Here is a 20,166-nt window from a genome sequence, read left to right on the forward strand (position 1 = left end):
GTTATAAAATGCTATTTTTTTCCGTTGATCACACAGTCTTCATAGATCGATATCTAGGCTATATATGGACCGATTTAATCGGAAAAAAAGACCCAATAGTGTTTATGGGACATCTAGGAGTGCCAAAAAAGAAGATGGTCAAAGGTAATGAATGTTTTATATTTTATTTGTGTGTTTTGTGTAGCACCGACTATGCTAATTATTTTGTTTACGTCCCCTGCCGGTCTTTTGGGGTGTTACATGCTATCAGATAATAGCTTCTCATGCTTTCGCCGAAAAGCATTTTAAAAATCTGACTCGTTGCCTGGATTCACAACGAGTGTAGCTTTAATTCAATACCCTGCATGTGTATTTTAATGAACGTTTGAGTTTTAACGAGTGCTATTAGCATTTAGCATAGTGCATTTGCATTTCCAGATGTCTAGATGGGACGCCTGCGTGTCAGGTAGGAGCAATAGATTTTAAATGCCTCCTATAGCAAACTTGCCAGTGAGTTGGGCGGCATTGATCTGTCCCAACCAACGGACAGATGTTCAGCACAACTCCGCGACCTACAGGAGACAAGACACTCGCAATGGCGATACTCCAATATTGACACCATCTTCACTCACGTATTTTTTTAACAACCTTTAGTTTTAGACGATCTGAGGAACTTAGGGAGGACTACAGAAAAAACATCTAACACCCTTACTAGCACAGGGAAGAGAATAATTATCTCTGGCCCCCTCCCATGCTACCGAAGAGGTTCAGAACGTTTTAGCCGACTCTGCCATGAACAAGTGCATGATTTTTTTTGCAATGACAGGAATGTCTATATTTGTGACAACTTTGATTTGCTGTGGAAGCAACCATCACCTTTAAAAAGAGATGGGATTAACCCTAACCACAGGAGTTATTTCCAACAACATCGCAAACAATTTTCTTAGATACATTGCTTGAACTGCATTGTTGGTTAAGTAAGCATTTCAATGTAAGGTCTTACAACTGTTGTATTCGGCGAATGTGAAAAATAAAATTTGATTTGATTTTGATTTGATCCAGTTGCAGCGGGAGGCGTTCAGTGCCAGGGTCCTTAGCTGAGTGATAGGTTTTGAGGGCACTATGGTATAGGAGTATAGTGTTGGTCTATTTTTTTTTTCACCTTTATTTAACCAGGTAGGCTAGTTGAGAACAGGTTCTCTATGGGGTTAGTCTATATGTTTAACAGTATAGGGTTAGTCTATACTATAGACTAACCCTATACTGTTAAACATATAGACAAACCCTGTAGTCCAACCCCATAGACTAACCCTATAGACTCTATAGGGTTAGTCTATGGGGTTGGACTACAGGGTTTGTCTATATGTTTAGTATATAGGGTTAGTCTATATGTTTAATAGTACAGGGTTAGTGTATATGGTTAGTCTATATGTTTAACACTATATGGTTAATCTATATTTTTAACAATGCAGAGTTAGTCTGTAGGTGTAATGAATTTCGTCTGCTGTTTGAAGAGAGACAGACCGAAATGCAGCGTGTAGGTTACTCATGACTTTTAATGAAGATAAAGCGGTACATGAAATAACTGAAAATACAAAAACAACAAACGAGTGAAACTAATTACAGCCTATCTGGTGACTAACACAAAGACAGGTACAATCGCCCACGAAATACAACGCGCACTCAAGCTACCTAAATACGGTTCCCAATCCGAGACAACTAGAATCAGCTGACTCCAATTAGGAATCGCCTCAGGCAGCCAAGCCAAACTAGACACACCCCTACTAATACACACTCCCAATTAATACAAACCCCAATACTAAATACAACATATAAACCCATGTCACACCCTGGCCTACCCAAACATATAACAAAAACACAAGATACAATGACCAAGGCGTGACAGAACCCCCCCCCTAAGGTGCGGACTCCGGGACGCACCTCAAGAGCATAGGGAGGGTCCGGGTGGGCGTCTGTCCATGGTGGCGGTTCTGGCTCGGGACGTGGACCCCACTCCATAAATGTCCTAGTTCCTCCCCTTCGCGTCCTAGCATAATCCACCTTCTCCGCCGACCATGGCCTAATAGTCCTCACCCTGATCCCCACATAACTGAGGGGCAGCTCGGGACCGAGGGGCAGCTCGGGACCGAGGGGTAGCTCGGGACCGAGGGGCAGCTCGGGATAGAGGGGCAGCTCGGGACAGAGGGGCAGCTCGGGACAGAGGGGCAGCTCGGGACAGAGGGGCAGCTCGGGACAGAGGGGCAGCTCGGGACAGAGGGGCAACTCAGGATAGAGGGGCAGCCCGGGACAGAGGGGCAGCCCGGGACAGAGGGGCAGCCCGGGACAGAAGCAGCCCGGTACTGAGGGGAAGCCCGGTACTGAGGGGAAGCCCGGTACTGAGAGGGAGCCCAGTACTGAGAGGAAGCTCAGTACTGAGAGGAAGCTCAGTACTGAGAGGAAGCTCGGTACTGAGAGGAAGCTCGGTACTGAGAGGGAGCCCAGTACAGAGAGGGAGCCTAGTACTGAGAGGAAGCTCAGTACTGAGAGGAAGCTCAGGCAGGTAGTAGGCTCCGGTAAATCCTGGCTGGCTGGTGGACCTGGATGATTAAGGTTGTCTGGCCGATCTAGAAGATCTTGGCAGACTGGCACTTCTGGCGGATCCCGGCAGACCGGCACTTCTGGTGGATCCCGGCAGACTGGTGACGCTGGGCCGACTGGCGGCGCTGGGCAGACAGGAGACTCCGGCAGCGCAGGAGAGGAGAAAGGCCCTGGCTGCGCTGAACAGGCGGGAGACTCCAACAGCGCAGGAGAGGAGAAAAGCTCCGGCTGCGCTGAACAGGCGAGGCGCACTGGACGCGCTGGGCCGACTGGGAGCACTGGCGGCGCTGGGCAGACAGGAGACTCCGGCAGCGCAGGAGAGGAGAAAGGCTCCGGCTGCGCTGAACAGGCGGGAGACTCCAACAGTGCAGGAGAGGAGAAAGGCTCTGGCTGCGCTAAACAGACGGGAGACTCCAACAGCGTAGGAGAGGAGAAAGGCTCTGGCTGCGCTGAACAGGCGAGGCGCACTGGACGCGCTGGACCGACTGGTAGCACTGGTGGCGCTGGACAGACAGGAGACTCCGGCAGCACAGGAGAGGAGAAAGGCTCCGGCTGCGCCAAACAGGCTGGAGACTCCGATAGCACAGGAGGGGAGAAAAGCACTGGCTGTGCTGAACAGGCGAGGCGCACTGGAGGCCTGGTGCGTGGTGCTGGAACTGGTGGCACTGGCGCGAGGACACGCACAGGAAGCCTGGTGCGGGGAGCTGCTACCGGAGGACTGGTGTGTCGAGGTGGCTCTGGATAGACCGGACCGTGCAGGCGCACTGGAGCTCTTGAGCACGAGCCTGCCCAAGCTTACCTGGCTCGATGCCCACTCTAGCCCGGCCAATAGGAAGGGCTGGTATGTGTCGCAGCTGGCTCTGCACCCGCACTGGAAACACCGTGCGCTCCATAGCATAACACGGTGCCTGCCCGGTCTCTCTAGCCCAACGGTGAGCACAGGGAGTATGCGCAGGTTTCCTACCTGGCATAACTATTCTCCCTTTTAGCCCCCCCCAATATTTTTTTGGGGCTGACTTTCCGGTTTCCAACCGCGGCGCCGTGCTGCCTCCTCATACATGCGCCCCTCCGATTTAGCTGCCTCCATTTCCTCCTTGGGACGGCGATATTCTCCCGGCTGCTCCCAGGGTCCTTGACCGTCTAATTCCTCCTCCCATGTCCAAATCTCCAAATGATGCAGTCTCTCCCATTGCAACTGCTCTTCACGATTAACAGGGAGAGTAAGCTCAGGTCTATTCTCTGACTCAGCCACTCTCTCTCTGCACTTTCCCCCTTTACCTTCGGTTTTCGCTCTGTATAGCAATGCTTTCCTTCTCGATTCCATACGTGTATAGCCCTCTTCGCATTGCTGTAGGGAATCCCAGGCGGGCTCCTGCACTCGCTCTGGGTCGGCCGCCCACCTGTCGATTTCTTCCCACGTCGTATAATCCCTGCTTCTGCCGTCCATAACGTCCTCCTTTAGATCCTGCCAGTTCACACGCTGCTCGGTCTGAGAATGGTGGTGGGCGATTCTGTAATGAACTTCTTCTATTGTTTGAAGAGAGTCAGACCGAAATGCAGCGTGTAGGTTACTCATGACTTTTAATGAAGATAAAGCGGTACATGAAATAACTGAAAATACAAAAACAACAAACGAGTGAAACTAATTACAGCCTATCTGGTGACTAACACAAAGACAGGTACAATCGCCCACGAAATACAACGCGCACTCAAGCTACCTAAATACGGTTCCCAATCCGAGACAACTAGAATCAGCTGACTCCAATTAGGAATCGCCTCAGGCAGCCAAGCCAAACTAGACACACCCCTACTAATACACACTCCCAATTAATACAAACCCCAATACGAAATACAACATATAAACCCATGTCACACCCTGGCCTACCCAAACATATAACAAAAACACAAGATACAATGACCAAGGCGTGACAGTAGGGTAGTGTCACAACTTCCACCGAAGTCGGTCCCTCTCCTTGTTCGGGCTGCGTTCGGCAGTTGATGTCACCAGCCTTCTAGCCATCGCTGATCCACTTTTCATTTTCCATTTGTTTTGTCTTTGTCTTACACACCTGGTTTCAATTCCACAATTACTTGTTCATTATTTACCCTCTGTTCCCCCATGTTTGTTTGTGAGTAATTGTTTATTGTATTGCTGTCCGTATTTGTGACCTTGTATTTATTCGACGTGTATTGTTATATTATTGAGTGAAATAGCTTTCATTTCTCATATCTGCTGTCCTGCACCTGACTCATCACACCAGCTACACACAGATGCATTACAGGTAGTATATATGTTAAACATATAGATTAACCATATAGTGTTAAACATTGCAGGGTTAGTCTGTAGGGTTAATCTATATGTTTAACAGTATAGGGTTAGTCTGTAGGGTTAATCTATATGTTTAACAGTATAGGGTTAGTCTGTAGGGTTCATCTATATGTTTAACAGTATAGGGTTAGTTTGTAGGGTTAATCTATATGTTTAACAGTATAGGGTTAGTCTGTAGGGTTAATCTATATGTTTAACAGTATAGGGTTAGTCTGTAGGGTTAATCTATATGGTTAATCTATATGTTAAGGGATTTTAGTGGACCTCTGGACTATTTACCTTTCTGTCCTGCCTGAACAGGTGATTTTTAAAGCATATTTAACTGACAGGGTAGGCCCGTCATTGTAATTAAGAATTTGTGCTTAAAACTGGCTTGCCTATTCAAATAAAGGTTACACAACAAAATATTAAGTTTACGCCTTTTTAACTAGGAGGTTTCAAATGAATATATTGTTAGATGTAACCCAATCTACCTTCATTCTGGAGTGTCTTCAGAAACACAGTATGAGACTATGACTGAGGGGTACAGGTGAGGGGTGAGAGGTAGCCCATGGGTTGGCGGTAAGGGGGAGGGGTAAGGGTGATGGGTGATGGGTGAGGGTAGGCTGGGATGGAGTTTCGAGAGGCATGAACCAAGAGTTTTAACTAAATCTACAGCTCAATTATAGTTATTAATTAAAACAATAAAACATCCTAATTACAAATAAAAGTCAGAAACTACACTATTAACGAGACATTGCAATCTGTAGGCCTGTGTGTTTATGTTTGGGCTGTTAGTGTGTGTAAATTGTGCATTGCTAATGTTGTTAATACTACAGCCATATTAGAAGACCATAACGTCTGTTTGTTTGAATGGGCTCTGGCCTCTTGGCTACAGGCTTCATTTAAATACTGACCACTGTTTCCTGTTCCACACCTACTGCTCTGTGAAATAGATGTTGTTTAAATCTGTAAATAAACCAGGCATTGATTCTGATCCCCCCTCCCTCCTCCTCTTCCATTTTAGCAACCTGGCTAACATCCATTACTGTACTATGTAGGTCAGTACCAGGCTGTTGTCATGGCGGTTGTTATGTCGCCTTAAAGTAATAATTGAGACTCTGACCGAGACTTTTATAGTGGCTAGCGGTGGAAAGGTCACAGACGCTCACGGCCTTATGAGTTCGGTGTCCGACTGTTTACAACAACTTTGCCACACACCACAGTTCTCGACACAACAGTTCTCAACATAACACAATACACAGAACAAAACAGACCTCAGCACATCGTTCAATACAACACATTAAAATCCAACCTATAGGCCTGCATCCCTTAAAATAGCTATTATAGAAATTATTAATTTTAAATATTTTCTTAAATGTGTATTTTTTTTCTTGGATCGTGATGTTGTCTGTTTTAGTAGTAGTATTTTTATGCTATTGATGTCGATATTGTTGATTGATCAAATTGTTAACATATTGTTGATTTAGGCTAATTTGAACTTGCTCGACTGGTGAGAATTAGCTTTAAATTGATACATATTGACATTGATGTGATAAAATGTGGATTGATTTGTACTGTCTCTGTCAAATAAGTGAAATGAATAACAATAAACAAATTCAGCATTGCATTGATATATAACCTGCTCACGTGAAGCATTTGAACTTCTGCTATTATCTGAAATGCACTGCTGGAAACAAACTTCAGTCGGCCTATAATCCCATTGAGAAAGAACGTAGAGTTAAACAGGGAGCAAGAGAGGAGAAAGGACGTCAAGAGGAAACCATCTGGCATTTCTTAAAAATATATATATATATTTCAGGTTCATTTGAATTGGGACCGATACAAGCACATTGACATATTGACTAAACAATATAAGCTAAACCAGCTCCAAAGCCTGCACAATTACGGTTAAACTTGATTTATAAACGTTGCAATATTTTTATAGAATTATACCTATGCTGGATGTGTTGTGGAAGTACAATAAAAATGATCCCAAATCTCCAACAATGCCTATAGGTTTTCACATAGTTTTTCACAATAGTGGTCTGTAGATGCTTCTTTCACGTGAATATTTCGATTAGATTCTAGTCCCAATGGAAGCACAGAAAACAACCTCAAGACGCTGAAGACAAGATGGTAGTAGTGTCTCGTCTAAGAGACAACATTAAAATGCTTTAACAGGGTCTTCATCACTCTCCAATCAAATTGGTGAGATTTTCTTTCAAGTAGGTCTACCTTTTACTCTAAAAGTGTATAGGTTAGTATATGTCTGATAGGCTAGTATATTTAACATATAGTGTATAGGTTAGTATATTTACGATGTAGAGTATAGGCTAGTAAATGTATGATATAGTGTATAGGTTAGTATATTTATGATATATTGTTTAGGCTAGTACATTTCTGACATACTGTATAGGCTAGTATATTTATGATATAGTGTATAGGCTAGTATATTTATGATATAGAGTATAGGCTAGTATATTTATGATATAGAGTATAGGCTAGTATATTTATGATATAGAGTATAGGCTAGTATATTTATGATATAGAGTATAGGCTAGTATATTTATGATATAGAGTATAGGCTAGTATATTTATGATATAGAGTATAGGCTAGTATATTTATCATGAAGAGTAGGTGGATTTCACCCTCAATTGGATGTTGATAGGCACGGTTAACTATATTACACTATATATATTGTACTGTGATAGTTATTATTGTATAATAGTATAGATTTATAGTAGCCTATTTGACAGTAAATATTCTGATTTGGCCCTGTGTGTCTGAGTGTTAATTTCGCTCCTGCGCTGAGATTCTAAGGGTTGGGGCTCTAGTCTCTCCGAGCAGATGGATCCGGTCCCGGCTCGAACTCACTGCGCATCTGGCGCTTCCTGCGCTGTCCGCGAGGCTGCTACACGAGCTAAACCCTATTAGCACCGTCTACCGCGCAACTGGTGCCTCGCGCACAGACAGCGCGCTCTGCCTGGTGGAAAAGATTAATCCTCACGTGCGACAACTGGCCTTCATCAAGCCTCGAGGCAAAACAATCGAATTACTTAATTTACTCACAGGCTTGTGGGCCTTGAGAATTTAATTTTTTATTAAAAGCATATATTAGGCTAAACCTTCCATAATGTGTGTGTTTCATGATTTTGTTTTGTGGTTATAATTTCTCATTTGAATTATGATATTATTTAGAAGAAATGCAGTATAATATTATTGAGATGAGAGAGTGTTATGGTGGTTATTTAGTGGTAGGCCTGAGACCTGTATAGGAACAGATGGAGAAATAGTTTATTAATTAAAGATTAAGAGTAAATAACGGCGTCTTAAGGGCCTGGCTGCCTGCCTGCCTGCCTGCCTGCCTGCCTGTCTGTCTGTCTGTCTGTCTGTCTGTCTGTCTGTCTGTCGGTCGGTCGGTCGGTCGGTCTGTCGGTCTGCCTGTCGGTCGGTCTGTAGCGGGGTCTGTGGTGACTGGTCCTTATAATGTAACAAGTCATAATTTAAATATCACACCAATATAGTTAAAACACAACCGCTGTTTAAGTTTAACATTGGTTAACGTGTCTGCGCGCATGTTGAAGTTGTCGGTTTTGAGTGGAGTGGGCGGGTGGATTTAGCATCTCCTGGAGTAATTTCGATAATTCGGGTTAAATAAACAGAGCTCCAGGCTTTAAAACACTAAAAGCATCGTTCTGCCCTTGCGCTTAGACTCGCTTAATGTTCTCTCAACCTCCCTCTCTCCTACTCTCTCCCTCAGTGCGTGTGTTATATCTGACAGACTGCTAGAGTAGTTCAGCACTGAGACAGACAGACAGAGAGCTGCAGGGCCTGACCGGAAGCACAGCCTTCTGTTATTCCACATGTATCTTTTCCTCTCTTACACTCCTCTCTCAATTCAATTCAAGGGGCTTTATTGGGAAACATGTGTTAACATTGCCAAAGCAAGTGAGGTCGATAATATACAAAAGTGAAATAAACAATAAAATGTAACAGTAAACATTCCACTCACATCAGTTCCAAAAGCATAAAGACATATATATATAAATATATATATACAGTGTTGTGACAAATCCCTCCTCTCTCTCTACCAGCAGACCCTCCTGTCTCTCTACTGGACAGTTACCAGCAGACCTTCCTCTCTCTCTCTCTACCAGCCCCTTACCTGCAAACCCCCCTTTCTCTCTACCTTCCTCTCTCTCCGGCAGACCTCTCTCTCTACTGGCAGACCATCCTATCTCTCTATCCTCTCTCTCTCTACCGGCTGTTACCAACAGGCTCTCTCTCACTCTTTATTTCACTTTCTCTCGCTCTCTCTCTCGCTCTACCGGCCTGTTTACCAATTCAATTCAATTCAAGCTCCAGGTGAGTGCGGGTGGTTGAGATCATCATACTGACCGCTGTCTCGCACTGGCCTCCCGGTCTTAACCGAATATTAAACGGTATAATAAGCTGACCTCCATTCATGCGCCCGCCACTCACTCAATGGCGTCAGAGTATTGTTTCGACCTGCTTGAGGGCAACACAACGTTGACACTTCTACACAGCGCTTGAGTCCCGGTTGAAGAGGCTCTACAAGCCGAAAAAGAAAAGAGATGAGTCGGTGTCTCCGTTTCTCTCATGAGCTGAAGCCCTATCACCCTTCCGCCCGAGCGCAGACCAGAAACACACATACACACACAAACTTACTCTGGTGATATCACAAAGCCTTAACAATTCACTGTGAAATACCATTTTGTTAGCCTATAAATGTACGTTATAAATGTCCATGTTCCATTAGCGACATAAGAGAAAAGGAACGAGGTTTATTCATCAGAGAAATCCAGAGCTGTTAGCAGAAATTATCTCCTGATTGTTCTCGTTATTAATCTCCACGAAATGATCTTCTTCCCAGGTAGTGGACGCATTCAATATTTATGATTCCGATCAAAACATAATATCTTCGTTATTTCCAAATACAACTGGAGCATATTTTTACTGTTTAATATCGAGTCTATTAGATTTAAAAACAATGAGGGTAGCATAATAATAACAACAATAAAATGTCTGTAAATAGACACAATAATGGCAATAATTAAACACCAATAATAAGGATAACAATAACAATAAAACATCAATAATAATAGTACTAGTAATGGGCTCGTAATATGCTAATAGTAGTAGTTATAATAATTGGTTTAATAAAGGTTCGGCGACGTGCACGGCAATGGAGTGATATGTTTGAAAAAAAAACATTAAACATATTTAGTTTAAACGAAAATAGATTTTAAGTAATAATCAATATATAAACCAGGGGATGATTTCAAAGCAACTTACATTTATGTTGAACATCCAATTCCTGTTGTAATAGCCTAGGTTTAAGCCATGTGGGTGAAACGAAGAAAGCAAATACAAACGAGAAAATGTCCACAAAAATTGATGAAAGAGTGTCGGTTCCTTATTAGGGAAGATACAATATTTATTCCTTGTCTCCTGGGATGGAAGCAGCTCTTCTATTGTCCTCCATCCATTCCTCAGTGCTGATGCTTAATTTTCTAACTATATTATCAGGGGACCACCGACGACATCACAACAGAAATACCCTGCAAGTACAAAATCGGCGCGCCAGCCGGTGTGACTGGTAGAGGGGAAACGCTCCGGTTTCACCAGCTATCTGCGGCTCTACGCAGGGACTTTTTTACATTTCTTTCGTTTTGGGGATTTTAACGGAAATCATTTATTTGATCAAGCGGGTTACCGGAGCAAGAACATGTCAGCCACATTTCCCGGCCTGGTTCATGATTCCGAGGTATTTATTTACTATCACTCTTCTTCATTCTTCATTATAAATAACATTAAGGAATATTCTCTATCAGTTATATTAATCACAACTGTTTGTGAGACTACATGCAGATTTAGAGTACAAATCATTGTGAATGGGTCTCCAGAAAACGGCTTCATATATCGTGGGACCGGGGATAGGACTGTCTTGGTGTAATGGGGGTTGTTTTAGTGTGGAGAGAGAGAGGCAGATGAGCCTCCTGTGTGTAAAACCGGTAACAGAAGTGATTAGAACATTATGGTGGCTCATCCTACTCACCTGCCACCCGGCTCGCAAAGCTGAGACCGCAGTTCGATAGTAATAATATACAAATAAAAATAGAGCAACATGAGCTCTAAAACGATGAACCCAGCATGACAGAACCGTGAACAACATGCACATACAAACACCATGGACTCGTGGAATGACATATTCATGTATTTTTTTCTAAGCGTCTTGTGTGTTTCAGTTGTGTCAACGTGTGTGAGAACATGTTTGGGAGACAGCTGGCGGTTAAAGAGATTGTAAATTAAATGACACTGCTGAGATTTTCCTTTCCTTTCTTCCTCTCAGATACGTCATGACGGGTCCAACAGTTATCGTCTAATGCAACTCGGTTGCCTCGAGAGCGTCGCCAACTCTTCTGTGGCCTACAGCTCGTCCTCGCCGCTCACAGCCTACCCCCCGGCGGCCACAGAGTTCGCCTCGCCCTACTTCTCCACCAACCACCAGTACACCCCCCTGCACCACCAGTCTTTCCACTATGACTTCCAGCACTCCCACCCAGCCGTGGGCCCAGAAGCATATGGCCTCAACTCTCTCCACTCCGGGCAGTACTACCAGCAGATTCACCATGCAACACATGGAGATGCAGACTTCATCAACCTGCACAGTGCCCGTGCACTCAAGTCCTCGTGCCTGGATGATCAGCAGAGGCGCGAGTTGGGCTGCCTGGACGCTTACCGGCGACATGACCTGTCTTTGATGACGTCACACGGCGGACAGTATAGCATGCACCACGACCAGAGGCTGCTGCCTGCAGCAGGTCTGGGGCTCCCAACCCCTGGGGCGGATGACCTGCAGGTACCTCCTCTCCTCTCTTGTCTTCTCTTCTCTGCTCCTCTCCTCTCCTTTTCGCTCCTCTCCACTCCTTTCTGCTCCTCTCGCCTCCCCTCACCCTCCCCCTCCACCCCTCCCCTCCCATCTTCTCCTCTCCCCTACTTCTCACCTCTTCTCACCTCCTCTCTCCACTCCTTTCTGCTCCCCTCCTATCTTTTCCTCTCCCCTACTCCCTGCTCCTCTCCCCTACTCCCTGCTCCTCTCCCCTTCTCTCCTCTCCTCTCCCCTCTTCTCACCTCCTCTCCACTCCTCTTCCCTCCCCTCTTCACATCGCCCTTCCTATCTTCTCCTCTCCCGTACTCCCTGCTCCTCTCCCCTCCTCTCCACACCTCTCCCGTCTTTTTACTCCTCTCCCCTCCTCTCCTCTTCCTTCCTCTCCACTCTTCTCCTCTCCCCCACTTTTGTAATCCTGATCAAACACCAAGTCTAAACACAGCTGCTGACATTTTTTATCCAATAGCCACACTGGCTATAATGAACAACAAAGTCATTTTCAGGCCCTAACTGAGAGAGACAGAGACAGAGACAGAGACAGAGACAGAGACAGAGACAGACAGACAGACAGACAGACAGACAGACAGACAGACAGACAGACAGACAGACAGACAGACAGACAGACAGACAGACAGACAGACAGACAGACAGACAGACAGACAGACAGACAGACAGACAGACAGACAGACAGACAGACAGACAGACAGACAGACAGACAGACAGACAGACAGACAGACAGACAGACAGACAGAGTACTCACCATGTATATAACCCGTTTAAGAATGAACATTGCCATTGAGGCGTTCCACCATTTTAAAGTTGTCAACTGGGTCTTGATTCCTATGAGTTGGGAACAATCAGACAATGAATTAGAACAAAATGTACTACTTTAAAATTGATGTAGTCTCAATGACGCCCGTGCTGTCACATACGCTATAATGGCACAGATACAAAGATGAGTCCTCTATCTATCTCTATGGTCAGAGTCCGTCTCCGCCCTTTCCAGACACAGACACTAGCCCAGCTCTGTTCCCTCTCACGCGTTGCAGTCCTTTTGAAAAGCAGCAGGAGGAGGGTTCAGTCAAAATAGAAACAGAACATTCCATGTATGACAGTCGATACCTACATTAGGCTAATATTATACTCGATGGAGAGAAATTGAATCAAAATGGGTCAAATGAAGATGAAGTAATCTAGAACAAAAGGAAATAGAATAAATGCTGCATTTAAACGGTTAATCTGAAGAAATCCACTTCCATTATGCAGTCCACCCTCTACTTTACCCCATATGCACGTGACATATATTTTAACTATTCTTTTAGATGTAAAGAAATAGTGTGTGTGTGTGTGTGTGTGTGTGTGTGTGTGTGTGTGTGTGTGTGTGTGTGTGTGTGTGTGTGTGTGTGTGTGTGTGTGTGTGTGTGTGTGTGTGTGTGTGTGTGTGTGTGTGTGTGTGTGTGTGTGTGTGTGTGTGTGTGTGTGTGTGTGTGTGTGTGTGTGTGTGTGTGTGTGTGTGTGTGTGTGTGTGTGTGTGTGTGCCCGGCTGGTGAGGCGGTGTGAAGCCGCTGTGTCTCTCTCCTCTGAAAGGCGGATTAAGGGATCCGGGTTCGCGGCACAATGGGTCGCGGGAGCGCCGTAAAGCACCGTAGTTTATCCAATTACCGACTTAATGTCAATCAACCGGTTCTTTATGCAGCAACATCTGAGCTGCGGCTCCGGTTAAACACGCTACACGGGACAGAAAAATCATTCCTTTATTACAATATTCCTTTTTAAACTGAACAACCAAACTGTTAGGATACCAGAAGTATTTCAACTGGTAGGATAATATATATTTACTCAATTAATCATATTAATATAGAGCTATTGTAGAACAACTTTACTTGTAAGTAATATTAATATAGGTTTAAATTATAACTAATTGATCAATACTATTAATATAGGTTTATGTGATAACTACTTGATTAATAATATGTTTTTATTAACTACTTGATTCGTAATATTTAAGTTTATATGTATATTATTAATTATATTTGTTTTTGTAAATAATAAAACAAAGATTTTATTGTCACAAACACCTGATAGGTTTAATGTGTTGTTTTACAGGGTCAGTCATAGTAGTATGATAGGTGTTGTTTTACAGGGCCAGTCATAGTAGTATGATAGGTGTTGTTTTACAGGGTCAGTCATAGTAGTATGATAGGTGTTGTTTTACAGGGCCAGTCATAGTAGTATGATAGGTGTTGTTTTACAGGGCCAGTCATAGTAGTATGATATGTGTTGTTTTACAGGGTCAGTCATAGTACTATGATAGGTGTTGTTTTACAGGGCCAGTCATAGTAGTATGATAGGTGTTGTTTTACAGGGTCAGTCATAGTACTATGATAGGTGTTGTTTTACAGGGTCAGTCATAGTAGTATGATAGGTGTTGTTTTACAGGGTCAGTCATAGTACTATGATAGGTGTTGTTTTACAGGGTCAGTCATAGTAGTATGATAGGTGTTGTTTTACAGGGTCAGTCATAGTAGTATGATAGGTGTTGTTTTACAGGGCCAGTCATAGTAGTATGATAGGTGTTGTTTTACAGGGTCAGTCATAGTACTATGATAGGTGTTGTTTTACAGGGTCAGTCATAGTAGTATGATAGGTGTTGTTTTACAGGGCCAGTCATAGTACTATGATAGGTGTTGTTTTACAGGGTCAGTCATAGTAGTATGATAGGTGTTGTTTTACAGGGTCAGTCATAGTAGTATGATAGGTGTTGTTTTACAGGGCCAGTCATAGTACTATGATAGGTGTTGTTTTACAGGGTCAGTCATAGTACTATGATAGGTGTTGTTTTACAGGGTCAGTCATAGTAGTATGATAGGTGTTGTTTTACAGGGCCAGTCATAGTACTATGATAGGTGTTGTTTTACAGGGTCAGTCATAGTAGTATGATAGGTGTTGTTTTACAGGGTCAGTCATAGTAGTATGATAGGTGTTGTTTTACAGGGTCAGTCATAGTAGTATGATAGGTGTTGTTTTACAGGGTCAGTCATTGTACTATGATAGGTGTTGTTTTACAGGGTCAGTCATAGTACTATGATAGGTGTTGTTTTACAGGGTCAGTCATAGTACTATGATAGGTGTTGTTTTACAGGGTCAGTCATAGTAGTATGATAGGTGTTGTTTTACAGGGTCAGTCATAGTACTATGATAGGTGTTGTTTTACAGGGTCAGTCATAGTAGTATGATAGGTGTTGTTTTACAGGGCCAGTCATAGTACTATGATAGGTGTTGTTTTACAGGGTCAGTCATAGTACTATGATAGGTGTTGTTTTACAGGGTCAGTCATAGTAGTATGATAGGTGTTGTTTTACAGGGCCAGTCATAGTAGTATGATAGGTGTTGTTTTACAGGGTCAGTCATAGTAGTATGATAGGTGTTGTTTTACAGGGCCAGTCATAGTAGTATGATAGGTGTTGTTTTACAGGGCCAGTCATAGTAGTATGATATGTGTTGTTTTACAGGGTCAGTCATAGTACTATGATAGGTGTTGTTTTACAGGGCCAGTCATAGTAGTATGATAGGTGTTGTTTTACAGGGTCAGTCATAGTACTATGATAGGTGTTGTTTTACAGGGTCAGTCATAGTAGTATGATAGGTGTTGTTTTACAGGGTCAGTCATTGTACTATGATAGGTGTTGTTTTACAAGGTCAGTCATAGTAGTATGATAGGTGTTGTTTTACAGGGTCAGTCATTGTAGTACAGCACCACTGGAGCACATTAGGGTTCAATTCCTTGGTCAAGGGCACATCGACTGATAGATTAATCTGATAACTACTTTATTAATATTGATAAAGGTTTATATTATAACTAGTTCATTAATATTAATATAGGTGTATATGATGACTACTTTACTAATAATATTAATATAGGTGTATATGATAACTACTTTACTAATAATATTAATATAGGTGTATATGATAACTACTTTACTAATAATATTAATATAGGTGTATATGATAACTAGTTAATTAATATTAATATAGGTGTATATGATAACTACTTTACTAATAATATTAATAACATAGCGTACCATAGCATAGTAAAATAGTCTCCTGGTAGGATCAGTAACAATAATTATTATAATAATGGGGATGGTGTTCTAGATCCTATCATCTTTTTTTCCTGTAATATTCTCTTATTTAGGCTATGATGGTGATGAGGATAACCGATATTGTGATTCTGATTATAAGAATATTGTTTTAATTTAAAGTTAATATATTTCAATATGTCACCATCTTTGCCACTTTCGTTATGTAGATTGTTATTAGACCTGTGAGTGGTCTGTTTGTAGGAAGGGTAGAAGAACACACACGGGCCATTAGAATAGGTCTTCGCCCTTCTTTAGAAAATAAAGGCACGTGAACCTGAGTAGAACAGATGCGGTCTGATCCAGCGCGCGCAGAAACAGACATAGCATCTTTGAGAACATAAAGAGATTTTCATGCTCAACAAAAGAGCTGCCACACCTTTCCCCCGTCAGGCTCCCTAACCCTAACCCTTCCTCCTGTTAGACACTTAATGTATGCAAGACCTTTGCGTTTTGTATATTGATTTTATAATCACTTTAGCTTCGGAGTAAAAATATACTATAGAGACAGAGTTTGTTAAAAAGATTTACACGGCCCGTTCCGTGTGGCGTGAGATAGACAGCCGAGTGTTTTATTTTAATCAGGGCTGTGTCTGTGCTCGACCACCTTGCGGCTCACACCGGGGATTAACGGGGTTCTTGTTCCTAGGCCATCATTGTAAATAAGAAGTTGTTCTTAACTGACTTGCCTAGTTAAGTAAATATAATAGTAATTATGCATTAATAAGGTCCAGAGAGAAACAAATGAGAATTTTAAAAAACAGACACATTCAGCTCCGCACAGTGCGTCAACTTCAGGATGGGCGAGAACGCTCAACCCACGGTGGCGTGTGTGTGGATATCTGCACCTACCTGTTGTTACCGATCATAACCACAAATGTAGTAGCATGTAAAACCTGTTAAAAATGCCCGCGTGCAGAGCCTGGTATCAGAATGACTGAGGAACACGGGCTCTATTTTAAAAGAACAGTGGGTTAACTGCCTTGTTCAGGGGTAGAACGACAGATGTTTATCTTGTCAGCTCGGGGATTCGATCTTGCAGCCTTCCAGTTACTGGGCCAACGCTCTAATCACTAGGCTACTTGCTGCTACATTCTTTATTGTTATTATTCATACAATTATTATTATTACTATTGCTGTTGTTGTTATTAATAATAATGTGACACCGTTTCAGGGCTCCGTCGAGGCGCAGTGCGGGCTCATGCTCAATGGCCAAGGTGGCGTCATCCGAAGAGGTAAGGCACCTTACAACACACATTTTAGACACACATGAATACCCATCTCCTTCTCTGTCTGGTAAACTGAAGAATCGAACAGACAAGACGGAATCTAAATCAAGTGAAAATGATATTGTTGTTGAATTAGCCAATATTATGACACACCACGGTGCTATTTTCCATTTTCTGTCAGATTGTATTTAAAGTTGTTAAATTAGTACGTGAAATGTCCTGTCATGCATGCAGGCACTTTCACTTCAAACCAGACAATTCTACTGCCTGAAGCTGCAATGTCGGATTTCCTTCACGCTTTCAGTGCAACTTCCGTTGTAGAATAGAGTGTGCATAATCCTCTGATCAGTGCAACTTCCGTTGTAGAATAGAGTGTGCATAATCCTCTGATCAGTGCAACTTCCGTTGTAGAATAGAGTGTGCATAATCCTCTGATCAGTGCAACTTCCGTTGTAGAATAGAGTGTGCATAATCCTCTGATCAGTGCAACTTCCGTTGTAGAATAGAGTGTGCATAATCCTCTGATCAGTGCAACTTCCGCTGTAGAATAGAGTGTGCATAATCCTCTGATCAGTGCAACTTCCGCTGTAGAATAGAGTGTGCATAATCCTCTGATCAGTGCAACTTCCGCTGTAGAATAGAGTGTGCATAATCCTCTGATCAGTGCAACTTCCGCTGTAGAATAGAGTGTGCATAATCCTCTGATCAGTGCAACTTCCGCTGTAGAATAGAGTGTGTATAATCCTCTGATCAGTCATTCTCAAACCAACTCTATTATGAAAAGTAACAATGAAAAGAAGAAATAAAAATCATATTGCCTAATAACAACAACAATAAACAATAATATTAATAATAACAATAACAGTTATAGTAATTGTTATAATGACAGCAATAATAACAGTTATAGTTGCTTGATAGTAATAATTACAGCTTTAATAATAACAGTAAAAGGAGTAATAACATAACTAATAAAAAAAACTGAAAAAAGGTGGTTTGCTTGATAGCTTGTTTTAAAGTGTTTATGGGATGGCAGGTAGCCTAGTGGTTAAGAGTGTTGGGCCAATAACCAATACGTCGCTGGTTTGAATCCCGAGCTGACTAGGTGAATCATATTTTGATGTGCCCTTGAACAAAGAACTTAACCCTAATTTATTCTGTAAATACATTTAAAATGTCTAAAACCATAGTTTTGGCATTTTATCCATGAAATGTAATACTAATTTATGCCAATTGCCTCTGTTTATATTTTATCAAAGTGAATTTAAGGTAGCCTGAACATGTGAAAATTGGTTTGGTGTCTCTAGCTTGAACGGTTCAAGAGTTACTGTTGGTAAATTATTTTATGCAAAATATACAGTACATACTTATAGTAGATAAACGTTTTTAAATAGTTTACGCTCTAGAGCGGGCAGAATACATGGATTTATAATTCATCTAGAGTTGTGCTTTCACTTCAGCAAGAACAGCTAATAATCATTTAACAGTGTTATCCTTCACAGTAATAACTGAAGGATGTTTTTATTTCTTCTTTATTTCTTTAATTTCACCTTTATTTAACCAGGTAGGCCAGTTGAGAACAAGTTCTCATTTACAACTGCGACCTGGCCAAGATAAAGCAAAGCAGTTTGACAAAAAACAACACAGAGTTACACATGGAATAAGCAAAAGTACAGTCAATAACACAATAGAAAAATCTATTAACAGTGTGTGCAAATGGAGTTTGATTATTTCATAGTGTTGGCCTTCACAGTAATAACCAAATGATGTTTTGATAATTTCATTGTGTTGGCCTTCACAAAAATAACTGAACGATGTTTTGATATCATTAGTAAAGACTTATTACTGTTTTTATTATTTGTTATCGTTGATAAATTGGAAATTAACTGTATAATGAAATATAGCCTAATGATATAGAAAGAGATCATTTGAACTCTGAAATACTGTTTCTGCTGATTTTAATCCACTAAGCTGTTGACACAAGACTTTTCCAGATGTTCAGCGTGGTAAAATTAATATAAATTTAAAAAATGAAAATAAGATAAAAAACAACATTTTAGCTCGAGCTTGGTAAGGAGAACAAAGAGCGAACTGCTTTCCTGGAATTTTGACCTGTTATCTGTTGCGGTGATAGTTTGATTTTGACCTGTTATCTGTTGCTGTGATAATGTTTTGACCTGTTATCTGTTGCGGTGATAATGTTTTAACCTGTTATCTGTTGTTGTGATAATGTTTTGACCTGTTATCTGTTGCTGTGATAGTTTGATTTGACCTGTTATCTGTTGCAGTGATAATGTTTTGACCTGTTATCTGTTGCTGTGATAATGTTTTTACCTGTTATCTGTTGCGGTGATAATGTTTTTACCTGTTATCTGTTGCTGTGATAATGTTTTTACCTGTTATCTGTTGCTGTGATAGTTTGATTTTACCTGTTATCTGTTGCGGTAATAATATTTTTCAGTATTTCATCATCTCTACATCTATCACTCCAGGATTAATGCTAAATTGTAATTATTTTGCCTCTATGGCCTATTTATTGTCTTCCTCTCTACTCTTCTACATTTTTACATAGATTTTCTTATTGTGTTATTGACTGTACGTTTGTTATGTGTAATACTGTGTTGTTGTTTTTGTCGTACTGCTTTGCTTTATGTTGGCCAGGTCGCAGTTGTAAATGAGAACTTGTTCTCAACTAGCCTACCTGGTTAAATAAAGGTGACATAAAATAAAACATTAAATGTTTACCTTATCACTCTCTGTTGTAGTAGTATTTTGACCTGTTATCTGTTGCTGTGACCTATCAAATACGTCGTTATTTTTCTGTTATTCTCTAGCTTTACACACGTGTAATTTTCGACTGAGCAGCCTGTATCTAGTTGATTAATAAACAGTGCAGGTGCGTGTGTGTGTTACTCTGTCTTGGTGTTGTGTTTTGGAGAGTTATGGAGGATTGATACAGGAATCCCTCCGCTATCACTTTCGGTTAATGGTGTGCAGGA

General features: G+C 41.8%; 1 protein-coding gene across 1 annotated transcript in view; it reads left to right on the forward strand.

Annotated features, from left to right (window-relative positions):
* The first annotated feature begins 10,528 nt into the window (after nt 1–10,528).
* Nucleotides 10,529–20,166, forward strand: part of LOC123991513 (transcription factor AP-2-delta-like) — an 18,678-nt gene continuing 9,040 nt past the window's right edge. Inside the window, exons 1-3 of the mRNA XM_046293123.1 lie at nt 10,529–10,677; nt 11,263–11,772; nt 17,116–17,176. Of these exons, the coding sequence (XP_046149079.1) occupies nt 10,639–10,677; nt 11,263–11,772; nt 17,116–17,176 (610 nt within the window). The 5' untranslated portion in view covers nt 10,529–10,638. The remainder of the gene's footprint in view (nt 10,678–11,262; nt 11,773–17,115; nt 17,177–20,166) is intronic.

Source organism: Oncorhynchus gorbuscha, linkage group LG12, assembly GCF_021184085.1.
Source record: "Oncorhynchus gorbuscha isolate QuinsamMale2020 ecotype Even-year linkage group LG12, OgorEven_v1.0, whole genome shotgun sequence".
In the NCBI taxonomy this organism is placed as follows: domain Eukaryota; kingdom Metazoa; phylum Chordata; class Actinopteri; order Salmoniformes; family Salmonidae; genus Oncorhynchus; species Oncorhynchus gorbuscha.